General features: G+C 40.5%; 2 protein-coding genes and 3 non-coding genes across 6 annotated transcripts in view; 1 reads left to right on the top strand and 4 right to left on the bottom strand.

The window, feature by feature from the left end:
* Nucleotides 1-11,599, bottom strand: part of cdc20b (cell division cycle 20B) — a 38,183-nt gene extending 26,584 nt beyond the window's left edge. Inside the window, exons 1-3 of one of the 2 annotated variants that reach the window (XM_008102786.2) lie at nucleotides 11,318-11,599; nucleotides 10,309-10,386; nucleotides 5,118-5,192 (exon numbers count right to left, since the gene is read on the bottom strand). In XM_008102786.2, coding sequence (XP_008100993.1) covers nucleotides 5,118-5,192; nucleotides 10,309-10,386; nucleotides 11,318-11,380 — 216 coding nt within the window. In that variant the 5' untranslated portion in view covers nucleotides 11,381-11,599. The remainder of the gene's footprint in view (nucleotides 1-5,117; nucleotides 5,193-10,308; nucleotides 10,387-11,317) is intronic. The other variant, XM_008102788.2, reaches the window with a different exon arrangement.
* On the top strand, nucleotides 12-3,878 carry gpx8 (glutathione peroxidase 8 (putative)). Its single transcript, XM_003216184.4, has 3 exons — nucleotides 12-230; nucleotides 1,212-1,473; nucleotides 2,727-3,878. The coding sequence occupies exons 1-3, from the start codon at nucleotides 12-14 to the stop codon at nucleotides 2,888-2,890; spliced, it is 645 nt and encodes a 214-aa protein (XP_003216232.3). The 3' UTR covers nucleotides 2,891-3,878.
* mir449c (microRNA mir-449c) lies at nucleotides 6,385-6,459 on the bottom strand. The gene has a single exon (NR_130004.1). It is a non-coding gene; the product is annotated as a microRNA mir-449c (primary transcript).
* mir449a (microRNA mir-449a) lies at nucleotides 7,059-7,145 on the bottom strand. The gene has a single exon (NR_129971.1). It is a non-coding gene; the product is annotated as a microRNA mir-449a (primary transcript).
* mir449b (microRNA mir-449b) lies at nucleotides 8,941-9,030 on the bottom strand. The gene has a single exon (NR_129972.1). It is a non-coding gene; the product is annotated as a microRNA mir-449b (primary transcript).
* Nucleotides 11,600-15,828: the final 4,229 nt, after the last annotated feature.

Raw genomic sequence — 15,828 nt, 5'->3', positions numbered from 1 at the left:
AATTCCCCAAAATGGAGCCGACTCTGCCTCTGCCTCTTGCAGCGTGTTCTTTGAAAAGCTCCAAGCTGAAAACCAGGGTTTATGTTGTTTTCTTCTCAATGGTGCTATTCACCGCCTTGCTGGGCCTCCTGCAGCTTAAGTTCTTCAAGGCCAGAGTCAAAGACTTTTATGCCTTTGAAGTGAAGGATTCAAAAGGAAGGACTGTTTCCTTGGAGAAGTACAGAGGCAAAGTAAGTGGGAGCTTTTGTTTCTGAAATCATACAGACAAATTGCACCCATTCTGGGTAACAGTTCGTTTTATATCTTTCACAGGGAGGGAGATGGCAACACTGTTGTCCCTATAGATAGATTTTTAAGAAACATTTTCGCAGGGTACGGAAATAGGAAAGATTCTGGAGGAATGTAATATTTGCTTACGTATACAGCCAAGCTGCAATGAAGGAATTTTAAGACAGTGTGATGGTGAACCACTGGCTTTCCAGATGTTGATGTTCTGAGACTCTGGGCCATAATTCATCACTGGCTAAGCTGGCTCATGGGACATAGAGTTTAATGTCATCTGAAAGGCTTTCCTTGCCTTTTGCTAAGGCCTCCTTGTATTTGCAAATGAGGAAGACTGCTTATTTCAGACATTCTGCAGTTGGCGACTGAGCAGCTGATCTAAAATTCCAGTTCTTACATAATTCATCAAAATAATTCTGCATTTTATTAAAGTGATAAAATTCCAAACAGCAGCATTTTGGAGATTTAAGTATGATCCAGTGTTTCTTTGATTTACGTAACAGACATGTCATGATTCAAAATTATTGAGATGTTCTTTTTTTCCCCTGGACTTCAATTCTTATGTCATTCTGAGCCATTGGAGACTTGATACGCTTGGGGTTGATAATGTTAAATATTTTAAGTGCTACCTATTTCAGCAAGAGTTAATTTTATTTATTAATTCTTTCCATTTTTAACAAATTCAGCTTCAAAATATTTCATTTTACCTAACTGTGTAGTTTGCTTCTATGCAATTCTTATGAGTTTTAACATAGTAGAAAGGCTAAAAAAGACTTATATTGTGATGGACGGTGGCATTGTTTTTTTCCTGAATTGAAATTAAATTGAGCACATGAGCTTTTCTGCTTTTAAATTGCTGAGATGACCAGGACGGAGATACATGTTGTGTTAATATTTTTTCATTGTCCCATTCCCCCTCTTTCTGGAAGGCATCTCTGGTTGTAAACGTGGCTAGTCATTGCCAGCACACAGACAAAAGCTACGTCATGCTGCAGGAGCTCCACAGAGAGTTCGGATCAACCCACTTCACGGTGCTGGCCTTCCCCTGCAATCAGTACGGAGAATCAGAGCCCGGCACAATCCAGGAGATCACTTATTTTGCCAAATCAAATTATGGAGTATCTTTCCCCATTTTCAACAAAATTAAGATTCTAGGGACTGAAGCATCACCAGCTTTCAAATTCCTGATAGGTAAGCTTGGGTCTCTTTTGTAATGCAAACTGTTTTACATTTTTCTGCAACAGTACATGTAGGGAATAGGTGGCTAGCAAGTACATATAGAATACAGCTTATCAACTTTTATTTTATAAGAACATGGGTAATAGTTATCTTTATTAATTGCTATGTACACTGGAATTGTATGGGGGTAACAAAACTTCTAAATGGGTGAAGATGTTAAGTGTGTCCTGCTGCAATCTTTGGTTGAGCTTAGCATATTCTTCTATTTTCTCCTACCCTGTCCTTCTCTGGGATTTTGCAAGTAGGTAGTTACTGTGGAGCCTCTGGTGGCGCAGCATATTAAAAGCGCTGAGCTGCTGAACTTGCAGACCGAAAGGTCAGCAGTTCAAGTCCAGGGAGCAGAATGAGTGCCCGCTGTTAGCCCCAGCTTCTGCCAACCTAGTAGTTTTAAAACATGCAAATGTGAGTAGAGCAATAGGTACCGCTCCGGCGGGAAGGTAACAGTGCTCTTTGCAGCCATGCCGGCCACACTGGAGGTGCCTACGGACAACACCGACTCTTCGGCTTAGAAATGGAGATGAGCACCAACCCCCAGAGTCAGACACGACTGGACTTAATGTTAGAGGAAAACCTTTACCTTTTTTACTAGTTACTGTGGCTTACACTAAGCAAATGGAGTGTAAAGCTACTTTCTAAATCACTGCTGTTGTGAAGGAAAGAGCCACAGCTGCTGTTTACTGGTGGGGTGCAGAGGAAAGCAGAATAGAAAATGCAATAGTCTCTAGAAATGATTAAGAAGAAAGGGCCAATTGAGCATCTCATAGGAGAAGGAAAGCTTTCAAGAGGGAAGGATAAACAAAAGCAATGGCTAAATGATGAGGAAGGCTGAAGTTGACGTTCTGACTTGAATCCATCTTGAGCTGCAGACCTGTTGTTGTTGTTGTTGTTGTTGTTGTTGTGTGCCTTCAAGTCATTTCTGACTTATGACAACCCTAAGATGACCCTATCATGGGGTTTTCTGAGGCTGAGAGTGTATGATCCGGTGTGTTTCCATGGTCGAGTGGGAAATCAAACTCCAGTCCCCAGTATCATAGTCCAGTGCTCAGTTATACTGCACTGGCTCTCTAGTTTCCTATTACAAAACCTAAATGAAAAAGGTACAGCAGTGCTTCCATTTCAGAGAATCAGTATAATTTTAGCCCATTGCCTCTACTGATGAAAACTTGCAGCTTGCAACCTAAATGTGCCTTTTGTTGTTCTTGCAGAGTCATCCAAGAAAGAGCCAAAGTGGAATTTCTGGAAGTATCTTGTCAGTCCAGAAGGCAAAGTTGTGAAATTCTGGAGGCCTGAAGAGCCCATAGAAAATATCAAGCCAGATATTGCTGCTCTGGTTAGACAGATCATTTTGAAAAAAAGAGAAGACCTCTGAAAAGGCATTGATGCCTTGGGACTGCTGAATGACACAATTTCTGCTAAATGTTTTCATACATTTCTCCTGAAGTAGGGTAAAAAACAACCAGCTGGACATTTTGCTGATGAATTTCATAGTAGCATCTGACATGTTTAGGGCCCTCTGAGGATGATGCCTTAATACAGCACTTTATCCAACTTAGCCCTGGAGATGTCCTCTTCAAAAATGCATGACCAGCATATCTGACTAATGAAACCCATGTAAAAGTGACAGTGAATATGATATTGAGCCATAATAATCTAAGGTGCTTTTCCAGGTGATGTCCCGCTTTATACAAAACTAAGTAATTGGTCACATGATTTAAGGATAACAAAAAAGTTCTACAAATCCTGGCTTCAAAAGATCACTGTTTAGTATACCAGTAGTTAGTATACATCCTTCGGGAGTCTCTTCCATAATGCTCTCAGTTTGCATAACTATACTATTCCTTTTAGCCTCTGACTGAACTTGACTATCCCTAGGTTAGGCATTGCCCATGGGAATAACCAGATAAAATGGTAAAAGAAACCTACAGAAACAATGCCCTAGTATTATGTGATGCAGCCCATCATTTCAATCCAGAAATGAATCATCACCTGAAAATCCTCCTATTGATTCCATCTTGGTTCTTTGGAAGCTGGGCTAATTTTCAACATGACTCTGGAATGTTGCATTGAAAAGCAATATGGTGTGCAAATACAGCATTCTAAATTGCAAAACACACTCCATTAGTTGGAAACTAACTGAATGAAGATATTTTTGTTTCCGAGCAAGTTATTTAATATATCATTTGCCAATGATATTTCAGATTTTCGAGACATTGAATCATTTCATGCAAAATTGTATATTCACCATACAGACTAGCTTTGTAGCAGGAAATGGTTGCATTGTGTGGGGAAATGCTCCAAAATTGTAAATACAGTAGTTTTATTTAATTTTATTTTTTAAAGAGATAGGAAAATCCAAATCTGGTGTGTTTTTTTATTTGAAACATTGGTTTGCACAAAAATACAGAAAACTATGTTGTGCTATGCACTGGGGAATTCATTAAGAACATTCTTGAAAATTATTGTTTCAGTTAAAAGGAGAAAAAGTAATGTACATATGCTGAATTTTTTTCTAATCAGATTATCATGATTTTAGGGTTATACTCAGTTTGTGGAATTATGTTCCTTTTTGGTTTCCAAAATATCTTGGAAGGGAAATGAAAACCATGTGTTGTTGAAGGCTTTCATGGCCAAGAATCACTGGGTTGCTGTGAGCTTTCCGCGCTGTATGGCCATGTTCCAGAAGCAGTCTCTCCTGACATTTTGCCCACAACTATGGCAAGCATCCTCAGAAGTTGCGAGGCATATTGGAAATTAAGCAAAGGGAGGTTTATATATCTGTGGAATTATCCAGGGTGGGAGAAAGAACTCTTGTCTGTTGGAGGCAAGTGTGAATGTTGTCATTAAAGACCTTGATTAGCATCTAATGGCCTTGCAGCTCAAGGTCTAGCTAATTCCTGCCTGGGGGAATCCTTTGTTGGGAGGTGTTAGTTGGCCCTGATGAACCACGAAAACGAACAAAATCTGACTGCCAGTATTTTTAAAAAACTCTAAAATCAGGACAATAAAAAAAGAACAACACTCTGAAAACAGGGAAATTTCAGGCATGAAACAACCAGGGCCAGCTAACACCTCCCAAGAAAGGATTCCCCCAGGCAGGAATTAGCCAGGCCTAGAGCTGCAAGGCCATTAAATGCTAACAAGGTGATTAATGACAACATTCACACTTGCCTCCAACAAACAAGAGTTATTTCTCCTACCCTGGATATTCAATATATATAAACCTCCCTTTGCTTAGTTTCCAATATACCTCACAACCTCTGAGAATGCCTGCGATAGATGTAGGCGAAACTTCAGGAGAGAGTGCTTCTGGAACATGGCCATACAGCCCGGAAAACTCACAGTAACCCGGGAATGAAAACAGTTCAATGACACTGAGCACACTCACCTGTGTATAATATAAATCATCAATTCCCAACATTTTGTTATAATCTAGCACTGTGGTCGGCCAACATGGCACTCAATTGCTATCAGCCCTAACTAGCAGATGGGAAAGTTTCCATATTATATTTGGAGAGTCAAATTTCTTTTACTTTATTCTGTCTTATTCACAGCTTATATATTGAGGCCCATTTAGAAGAATTCCGACATATTTGTACCTCCATTATTGGATTCTCCTGGTTAGCCAACTTTGATATGTTTCTCCTATGCAGCAGCTGTGAGTCAACGATGTCCTGTGAAAATAGATTTAGACACCCAGTAAACTCAGGAGTTCAGTTTTCCACCCTGTTACAATTGTTCAGTGTCACTATTATGTTGAGATACAGGCTAAAACCTTTATTACATAGTTTTCCTTATGTTGGTACTCCCAAAACCACTCATGGCAAAGTCCCATCATCCCAATAATCCTAAATAATGTTGATGTTTATGAGATTAGTAGTTTCAAGAAAAACTAGATGTCCACAGAGTCTCTTCCCTCCAGTCTAGAATGCTTAAATATCCCTTGAACCTCTCTCACAAAAATATTCTGTGTGGAACTGTCAGTTATAATACTGAACAAAACAGCAGAGTGACTCTCAAATAACTTTTTGATATTTTGAACTTTAATTCCTAGTAAGCCCAGATTTCAGGGTTTGAAGTCCAAAAATCTAAAAGGTCAAAGCTTGAGAAGTGTCACAAGAGTAAAAAGGCAAAACGAAATCCATGTTGCAACTAATATCATCTTAAATATTCTCATTAGAGACTGATTCTGTCAAATTTGAATTAGAGTCCAGTTGGATGACTCTAAGGAAAAGGGCTGTGGCTACTGGCGACAGGGAGAAGGGGCAAATTGACCTTTTCTTTCTGCGTTCACATTCTGGAAGATGGTAAATAAGACAGCTTTCAGTGTGAACCGTTTTCAATTTGAAATGCTAAACGTTTTGTGACCGAAAGGACATTTCTTGAGAAGGGGGAGAATTCCTCATTTTGGCCCTACCCTCATATCTAAACCATTGGATAGGAATCATATAGCTCTCCATATTGTCAAACTGCAGCTACCAAATTGCACAGCTTATGTAGGCCAATAATGTGATGGTATGTTAAATATCTGACACCATTAGCTTCCCATCTTTAGTCCCAGATGTTCTTGGCCATCACCTCTTAAGAATCTGAAAGCCAGCAACACCTTGAGACCCTATACTTACAAATTCAAAAGTAGCACAGGACTCACAAAGTAATAACTTACTTTCCCCCTTCCATCAGCTGACAATACATTTTAACAGATAAGGTAATGTAGAATGGATGGATCAAGCAATTAGGTAAAGAAAGAAAGTGTGTGCAATACACAGGGCACATATTTCTCATCTCTGGTTTACACAGTGATGGCTGCTGCAGTTCTCTCACAGAGAGACACATTTAAAGCATTAAGCAGTGGTGCAAAGTCATGCAATAATATGGAAGTGTATTTAGTTGCTGTAATATATACAACAGCTAACTAAGAGTACACTGCCAAACCATCACATACAGAGAATACTGATACCATTATGGAATCAAATGCTAGGATGAGAACCATCTCGTGAAATAAGACATTTATTTAAAGAGATAACTCAAAGAATTGCAAGCTTTCAGAACTCATAGAATCCCTCATATGACTGTCCAATGCAAACATTAAAAAGTAGAATATTCAAAGAAATACTGCAGAAGGCAACAATGTTATTAGTAAATACCTAGTATCCTAGATAGATAGATAGATAGATAGATAGATAGATAGATAGATAGATAGATAGATAGATAGGAATGAATAATTTGTTGTGATCAACAGATCAGACAAAATAGATAGATAGATGGTTAATATGTAACCAGAGACATCAATGTTAGTGTAAAAGGTTAATGTTAAATGATCTAAAAGTCTGTTGATGTTACATTGCTAAATAATTAATATAGAATTTATTTGTTGATCAATTTTTATTTGGCTAGTTAAATCATTAAAAGTCTAAAATACAGTATAATTTTCAAATCACTAAAAATAGCCAATAACAAGTTAAAGCAACAAGAAAGAGTAGCCATTACTTAAAAATAATATTTTTGTTTAGGTCAAGTTTGGTGGTTTGATGATCCAAATATGTGCCGTAGATTGGCAGCTGAATGTCAGCTGGGGGCATTGAGATACTCATCCAGCTAACAATACACTGCCATTCCACCACACACACACAGAGAGAGAGAGTGACTCAGTGGCACATTTTTCTAGACATCCATTCCTGCAACATCTAAGAGTTCAATAACAACTTCAGGAGTTGTATGAGGCAGCCAACAAAACATGATAACAAAGTCAAAGGATGGTGCCATTTAATAGTCAAGCGGTCTCAAAACAAGCTCCAATTGAGAGGATGTGACACTAACTTTTATGTACTGAAGAAATTTATGATTCAACAATTTGGTTTCGTACTAACATATTCAAAGCTTGCAACAATAAATTACTAAAAATAAAAATAGTTCAGTGCCAATCTTACAAAATAATATTTAGTAGAAAAAGGACTTCTTAAATAAATGCATTTCCATCTGTCCAAAGAGGTTATCTCCTCAGCAAATTTATGCAACTTCAATCCCACTGATACAACTCCTTTCCCCCAGAAGGTTTGAGCAGCATCTAAATAACCTCTGTATGGCTCCAAGAATCCACTCCATACACTTATAGTTTTTGTCCTATATTCCTGACCTCATATATAATGACTGCTCTCTTATGCAATCATTTCTTCAACTCACTTTTTTTATGTGCCAAGGAAATTAACATTCAGGACCTGAGGATTACATATTAGCCCTATGTCCTCACTAGTTGAATCCAGTCAACTAGGATCTATCTCACTGGTTCTTAACCTGTGGATCCCCAAATGTTTTGGCCTTCAACTCCCAGAAATCCTAACAGCTAGTAAACTGGCTGGGATTTCTGGGAGTTGTAGGCCAAAACACCTGGGAACCCACAGATTGAGAACCACTGACTATCTGAATATACTTCAGCTCTACTGAAATCGTTAGTTGGATTAATAGAAGTATCTTCACCATATAGATTTTTAGAATTTCTTGTAGTTTCAGCATTGGACTACAACTCTGGAGACCAGCATTCAAATGCTTGCTCAGCTGTAGAGTCTCACTGAGATTTGGCATGTCATGCATTTTCAGGGTGCATCTACACTGTAGAATGAATGCAGTTTGACACTACTTTAACTGTCGTGGCTCAATGCTATGGAATCCTGGGATATATAGTTTAGTGAGGCAGCAGCACTCTTTGACAGAGAAGGCTGCAGACCATGTAGAACTACAACTTTCAGGATTCATAGCATTAGCCATGGTAGTTAAAGTGGTATCACACTGAATTACTTCTACAGCCTATATGGACCTATAGCCTCATAGGAAAACCAAGGAAAACCCCCTCTGAATAAATCTTGACAAGAAAAGCCTATAAAATGGTTGCCATAAGTCTCTAAACCAGGGGTCCCCAAACTAAGGCCCGGGGGCCGGATGCGGCCCAGCGAAGCCATTTATCCGGCCCCCACGGCACAAGGGCAGAAGGGGGTTGGAATAAATGACCCAAGGGATCTCTTCCAACCCTCTGTAGTATTATTATTATTATTATTATTATTATTATTATTAACATTGATTCTGGGTGGCCATCTGTCAGGGGTGCTTTGCTTGTGCTTTCAGTGCACAAAGGCAGAGGGGGATTGGACTCAATGGGCCAAAGGGTCTCTTCCAACCCTTATTATTATTATTATTATTATTTATTAATTAATTAATTATTGTTCGGTGGCCAACTATAGTCCGGCCCTCCAACGGTCCGAAGGATCGTGAACTGACCCCCTGTTTAAAAAGTTTGGGGACCCCTGTTCTAAACCAACGTTAACAACAACACCAGAACTACTAGTCATATTGGTCTGAAATATATAAGGTGAACATTTCAGTAGCGTACACAAGGGGGTGCCATTTCATTACTCTTGCAGTGTTTTGGACTGCATCAGTGTGGAGTGCAACTAACCACTGTAAAAATGAATATATCTCAACAGCCAGCTAGTAGTGCACTGCCAAAGCGACACAGTCCCATATTCATTTTATCTGTCCACTTTATCATGTACCACACAACAATTACTATAGGCACTGAGGTGTCTCAATGATAAATATCATCAGCATAATGTGCCCCATCCACAGTGCCATATCATGCAATTTGAAATTGCATTAGATCATTAGTGTAGGCTCATATAATGCAGTTGAATTGCACTGAACTGCATTTTATGAGTCTACATTGACCATATAATGCAGTTTTAAATGGTAGCGTGAGTGGGGCCTGAAAGGGAAAACTTCACAATGGATGAAACAGTTTGTAGAGAAAATGTCACAAAGAATTAATTCCACAGGGTTGCTATGAGTTTTCTGAGCTGTCTGGCCATGTTCCAGAAGCATTCTCTCCTGATGTTTCACCCACACCTATGGCAGGACTCCTCAGAGGTTGTGAGGTCTGTTGGAAACTAGGCAAGTGGAGTTTATATATCTGTGGAATGTCCATGGTGGGGAAAAACAACTCTTGTCTGCTTGAGGCAAGTGTGAATGTTGCAAGTGGCCAGCTTGATTAGCATTGAATGGCCTGCAGCTTCAAAGCCTGGCTGCTTCCTGCCTGGGGGAATCCTTTGTTGGATTTTGTTCATTTCCATTCTCAAACAATATGTTGTGTCCAGGTTGGTTCATCAAGTGCTCTGCTATGGCTGACTTCCCTGGTTGAATTAGTCTGCAGTGCCTTTCATTTTCCTTGATTCGTGTTTAAGAACACAGAAATTTTGGACCACACTAACAACCACCATGTCAGACTACACAGAGAAGCCGTTGAAATCCACAAGCATGTGGACAATTTCAACAGAAAGGAGGAAGCCATGAAAATAAATAAAATCTGGCTACCAGTATTTAAAAAAAAACTCTAAATAAAGAACAACACCCAGAAAACAGGGGAATTCCAGACAGGAAAAAAATCAGGGCAACTAACACCTCTCAACAAAGGATTCCCCCAGGCAGGAAGCAGCCAGGCGTTGAAGCTGCAGGCCATTATTTGCTAACCAAGCTGGTCAATTGCAATATTCACACTTGCCTCAAGCAGACAAGAGTTCTTTCTCCCCCCCCTGGACATTACACAGACAAATAAAGCCCACTTGCCTAGTTTCCAACAGACCTCACACCTCTGAGGACGCCTGCCATAGATGTGGGCGAAAACTGGAGAAAATGCTTCTGGAACATGGCCATACAGCCTGGAAAACTCACAGCAACCCATTGATTCTGGCCATGAAAGCCTTTGACAGCCCATTTATTCCACAGTTTCACATATTGCCTCACCTTTCTTGGTGTCCTATTGAGCGAGTGTTGTTCTCTGGTCCATCTGAGGTCTCTCCCAAGGGTTCTCATTATTTTTTCCTTTAAAACAATCATACGGGCATTTAATTATCATCATCAAAACCATCATTTGTTTACATAACAGCGTTATTGTACATGGTGCGTGACAAGTAAACAAACAACAAAATAGATGTGCTGTTTATTTTCCAGGCATTGGATTTAAACTACAGTAGAGTCTCACTTATCCAACATAAACGGGCTGGCAGAATGTTGGATAATAAGGAGGGATTAAGGAAACACCTATTAAACATCAAATTAGGTTATGATTTTCCAAATTAAGCACCAAAACATCATGTTATACAACAAATTTGACAGAAAAAGTAGTTCAACATGCAGTAATGCTATGTAGTAATTACTGTATTTACGAATTTAGCACCAAAATATCACAATATATTGAAAACATTGACTACAAAAATGCGTTGGATAATCCAGAACGTTGGATAAGTGAGACTCCACTGTATGCTGATGTCAATCTATTCTCATTGATAAACATATCATTGAATGGGGTTGTTGTATGTCTTTCGGGCTGTGTGGCCATGTTCCAGAAGTATTCTCTCCTGACGTTTCGCCCACATCTATGGCCGGCATCCTCAGAGGTGTGATGCCTCACTACCTCTGAGGATGCCTGCCATAGATGTGGGCGAAAAGTCAGGAGAGAATACTTCTGTAACATGGCCACACAGCCCGAAAGACATACAACAACCCTGTGATCCCGGCCATGAAAGCCTTCGACAACACATATCATTGAATGGTTGTTTGTTTACTCTCAGGTTAAAGTGAAACCAAACTGCATTAATGCTACAGTGTAGAGCATTCATGGGCAAACTTAAGTCCTCCGGGTGTTTTGGACTCCAACTCCCACCATTCCTAACAGCCTCAGGCCCCTTCCTTTTCCCCCTCAGCCACTTAATGTTGCTCTGGAGTCAAACTGCGATGATGGATGCGAATTTACCCACAAGACATCTTCATCCGTCTTGACCTTGGGGGCTGCAGATCTTTCTAGCTTCCATTCCATCCCTTAAAGGGACAGACTAAGGGAAGGTTTGCCTTATGGAGCTCAATTTTGGCAGGGACTGAACCATCGCCTGCCCTTTCCCTAATGCATGGACTTTCCTCTCTTAGGCTATTTCCAGACCCCTGGGAAAGCTAGCCTCCCCTTTCCTGCTCTTCCACAGGCTCCCACTGGAAAGGACTGAGTCCCTGCCCTGGTCTTTGCGCCCTCCTGCTGGCTGCATCCCCCTCCCCACGAAAGCCGCTCCAAGTCGGAAGCATTTAAAGAGACAGAAGAAGCGGCAAGTGGAGCGGGAATCCCTCGCCCCTGGATCCTGATTGGCTGCGCGGCCCAGTGACGAAAGGAGGTTCCCCGGGATGGAACGTTGTCCCGGGCAAAGCCCCGCGCCCACCGTCGCCATGGTTACCCCGGGGCAATGGCGGGCTGGACCCGAAGCCCAGCGCCAAGGAAGCCGAGAGCGGGCAAAGGAGCGCGGAAAGGGGAGGAAGCGAGGAAGGAAGTAGCAACAACGAACAACAAGTTGTTTAACGTGTTGTCGAAAAGTGAAGGCTCAGCTCTGAGGACGCCTGCCCTAGATGTGGGGAAACGTCAGGAGAGGATGCTTCTAGAACATGGCCATACAGCCCGGAAGGGCTGTGGAGCAGCTAGCTAGTAACCAGCTGCAATAAATCACTACTGACCGAGAGGTCATGAGTTCGAAGCCCGGGTTGGGTTAAGCCCCCGACCATTAAATAGGCTTGCTGTTGACCTATACAGCCCCAAAAGACAGTTGCATCTGTCAATTAGGGAAATTTAGGTACGCTTTATGCGGGAGGCTAATTTAACTAATTTACAACGTCATAAAACTGGCAGCAAAACACGAGGAAAGGAATGAGGAAGTACAGCCACTAGTGGACAGTGAAGCAACAGCTCCCCCTGTGGCCGGAATCGTGAAGCTGGAAAAAAATGTTAAATGCCTCTGTGTCTGTCTATATATGTTGTTTGTCTGTTGGCATTGAATGTTTGCCATATATATTATATTAGTTAAATTTGCCTCCCCACTTTATAAGTGGTACTTTATTTCCTACTTGATAGGTGCTACTATTTTTCGGGTTGCTAGGTCAGCAACGAGCAGGGGCTATTTTTTATTTTTTTTAATTGACGGGTGCATCTAGGTGTTTAGTATTTCTACTCCTACAATTCCTAACGGCCGGTAGGCTGTTAGGAATTGTGGGAGTTGAAGTCCAAAACACCTGGAGGGCCAAAGTTTGCCCATGCCTAATCTAGACAATTCCCTTCTTCCTATACATTGCCCTGAAAGCTCCACGGATCAATCCACAAAGAATGACTCACTCTTGCTGCCAAATAATGAGAGAAAATCAGGAATGGAAATATATGGTTTCTTGAAGAGTGAAGAAATATGCATTTCTTTGTCCTGAAAAGAATGAAGATTGTTTATCATGTGGGCAGTGTACGGTTGACTGTTCCCTTCAGTTTTGATTTCCTCATTTTAAGTGCTTGACTTTGTCACAAATGATATGACAGCCTAACTGCAGACCTGTTACTTGGGAACTTTAACTGGTTTTGGGAACAAGGTGGTGACAGTTTGTGGTTGCGGGGGAATAGGGGAGTTAGTCTAAACAATGGCAAGCCAGATTTTACAGACAATGTAACTGTACATAACACTTTGCTCATGCTAACAAAATTACATAGAAAAGTAGAACAGCTTTTTGCTTTTTATGGGGGGGTTAGGTGTTGCAAAAATCTGGGGGGTAGATGGGGACACTTGCTTTTTCTGCCTTCAAATTCCTTTTTGCCGTTACAGGTGAGCAACTCGAAGGCTGCATCTACACTGTAGAATTAATGCAATGTGATACAACTTTTACTCTCATGGCTGAATACTTTGGGATCCTGGGGTTTCTTATATGGTGAGGCACCAGCATTCTTTGACTTTGAAGGCTAAAGTCGTTGTAAAACTACAACTTCCAGGATTCCATAGAATTCCATGGCAGTTCAAGTGGGTCAAACTGCATTAGTTCTACATTGTAAATGCATCCCAAGTCTGCCATGATTGTTGCCCAAGGGACAGAATAAAAGCTCTAAATGGGCTCTTATTAAATATCAGCTGTTCCCAGGTAGAATTCTTCCTCACTAAATCACATTTCTTCTAACTGTGAGGCAGGGAAGAGTTATAACTGGGGAGGTGACAAGATCATTGCATTCTAACCTCTGGTTTTTGAGTGTCCATTTTTTAATCAAGGAGCTAGTTTGTGGTTGGGTGCCTTCAAGTCATTTCCAAGCTGTGTCAATATTAAGGTGAACCTGTCACAGGGTTTTCCAGGGTCCCTATTAGGTTTTCATGGCCAAGCAGGGATTCAAACCTTGGTCTCCAGAATCGGAATCAGACACTCAACCACTAGGCGTAATAAGTTCACAAAAAGCAAAAGAGTCCTGTCAACGCCTTCATGCACATATTGGATTTCTGGATCACAGGTACGAGTGCCAAACCACATTTTACTCAGGTGCACATATTTCAACCTAACACCTGTTTCTTGTAGTAAAAAAAGTTTTGAAGAGTATATGATCTTCACCAAATGCTTGATCATTGCAATGGTTCCTCCAACAGCTGCCCTGCTTTAAACAAGAGCATTAGAATCGAGAGTAGTTCTTTTCCATTTCTGTTTTACAGAGCAACGTCATCATTTTCTATGTTCATTTCCCCCTTGGAATCCTAGGATTTGATCTCCTTTCTTGGAGTACATCTTCCCAGCAGCCAGCAAAGCTGGGTGAGAGCCCTGCAACTGGGAATCCAAAAACAGTAACATTCCCAAATTCTGATTAGACCATAATGGCAACTGGTGAAGTTTATTGATGTAGTTGAATTCTGGGGATTTTTGCAAATTGACAGTAGCTAGAATTATCAATCAAAGCATATTCAGATTTCTACTCTTAATAGATTCTCTTTGAAAAGGAAGATCACCGAAGTGGTGGGGAAATGCAGATTAACAATGGAAGCAGATGTAATCTGGTAACTAGTCTATCTGATATTCAGCTAAAGAAGAGGTGCAACTACATAATAAAAAACTTGAGCAGAAGCATCCTGGAAATCTAAAGTGCAATAGTCAAATGCTGTCTTTCTTGTATCGTTTTGCAGTTGTATATGGCACAACAAACACTAGGTGGTGCTGATTCTTTGTGTTTCATATAACCCATAATACAAGCACTCACAGAAACTGATGTAAAGATTTATTCTTTTTTCCTCCTGATTTCAGCAGATAATAGTATGTCTTGAATATCTGTGATTTTATCAGTCCAGGTAATCTCTGTACTGATACACCGTTTGCCCCTTTGAGTCTCTTTTAGAGCAAAAAGCAATACATAGGTAAATACAATGATAATTATGATGGTCATGCACTACATTTGTTTTCCATACTGCCTTAAGCCCCTTCTATACTGCTTTATATCCCAGGATCTTATCCCAGATTATCTGCTTTAAACTGGATTATATGAGTCTCCACAGCCAGATAATCTAGGATAAGAAGATAATGTAGGATCAGATCCTGGGATATAGGGGCAGGAAGAGATCTTGGTCTGTGGGATTTCTATCCATTGCCTCCGAAGAATCCTCCATGTGGGATTTACCAAATATGCCAGAGGCTGCCTTCTTGTACTTTTCACACCATGAAGATGTTATTTACTAATTAGTTTTACTGATTTTATTTGAATGCTGCCTTTCTCTCAAACTAGAATCCAAGACAGATTCCAGAAAGTCATTTTTTAAATTAACAATAAAATCACTTGACAGGCATTCAAAAGTTGAATATTCTCTTTAAAAGCTTCTCTTCTAATACATCAAAAGCATACTTAAACAAAAATGACTTTGCCTGCCATGAAAGGAAAGCATAGCAGAAGGAAGTTTCAAAGTTCCAGAAGATACCGGTGCTCATTGGATATTTCCTGTTCTGCCCATTTGACAACTTCATATTCTTCCACAGTTGTGTGTAACTTTGATGATGTCTAAAGACACTTCTAGTCTGCAAAACGCCAACAGGGCAATGCTGCACTAACATCTAAAGAGGTTTAGACAACCCGCTACTATCTGTAAAAAGATCTCGCCTGCCAAACAATATGGAATTAGTTAAAATATTATAACAGTGAATGTTATCACGTATGTGCATATCAAATTAGCTCTGCTGTAACTGGGGCATCTCCAAACAGGAATACAATCAATCAATGGTCGTAAATATTACAGTCCAAGATCACCTGTGACTCCATCATTCTTACTTACAGGAACCATGTGATCTGGCATTTACAGTAGGTCCTCCATCTCACTTCATTCCTTCTATGTCAATGGTTCTCAACCTGGGATCTCCAGATGTTTTTGGCCTTCAACTCCCAGAAATCCCAACAGCTGGTAAACTGGCTTGGATTTCTGGGAGTTGTAGGCCAAAAACATCTGGTGATGCCTAATA

Source organism: Anolis carolinensis, chromosome 2 (assembly GCF_035594765.1).
Source record: "Anolis carolinensis isolate JA03-04 chromosome 2, rAnoCar3.1.pri, whole genome shotgun sequence".
NCBI classification, from domain to species: Eukaryota; Metazoa; Chordata; class Lepidosauria; order Squamata; family Dactyloidae; genus Anolis; species Anolis carolinensis.
The sequence above is the reverse complement of the archived record's forward strand: the minus strand, read 5'-3'. Positions and strand labels throughout refer to the sequence as shown.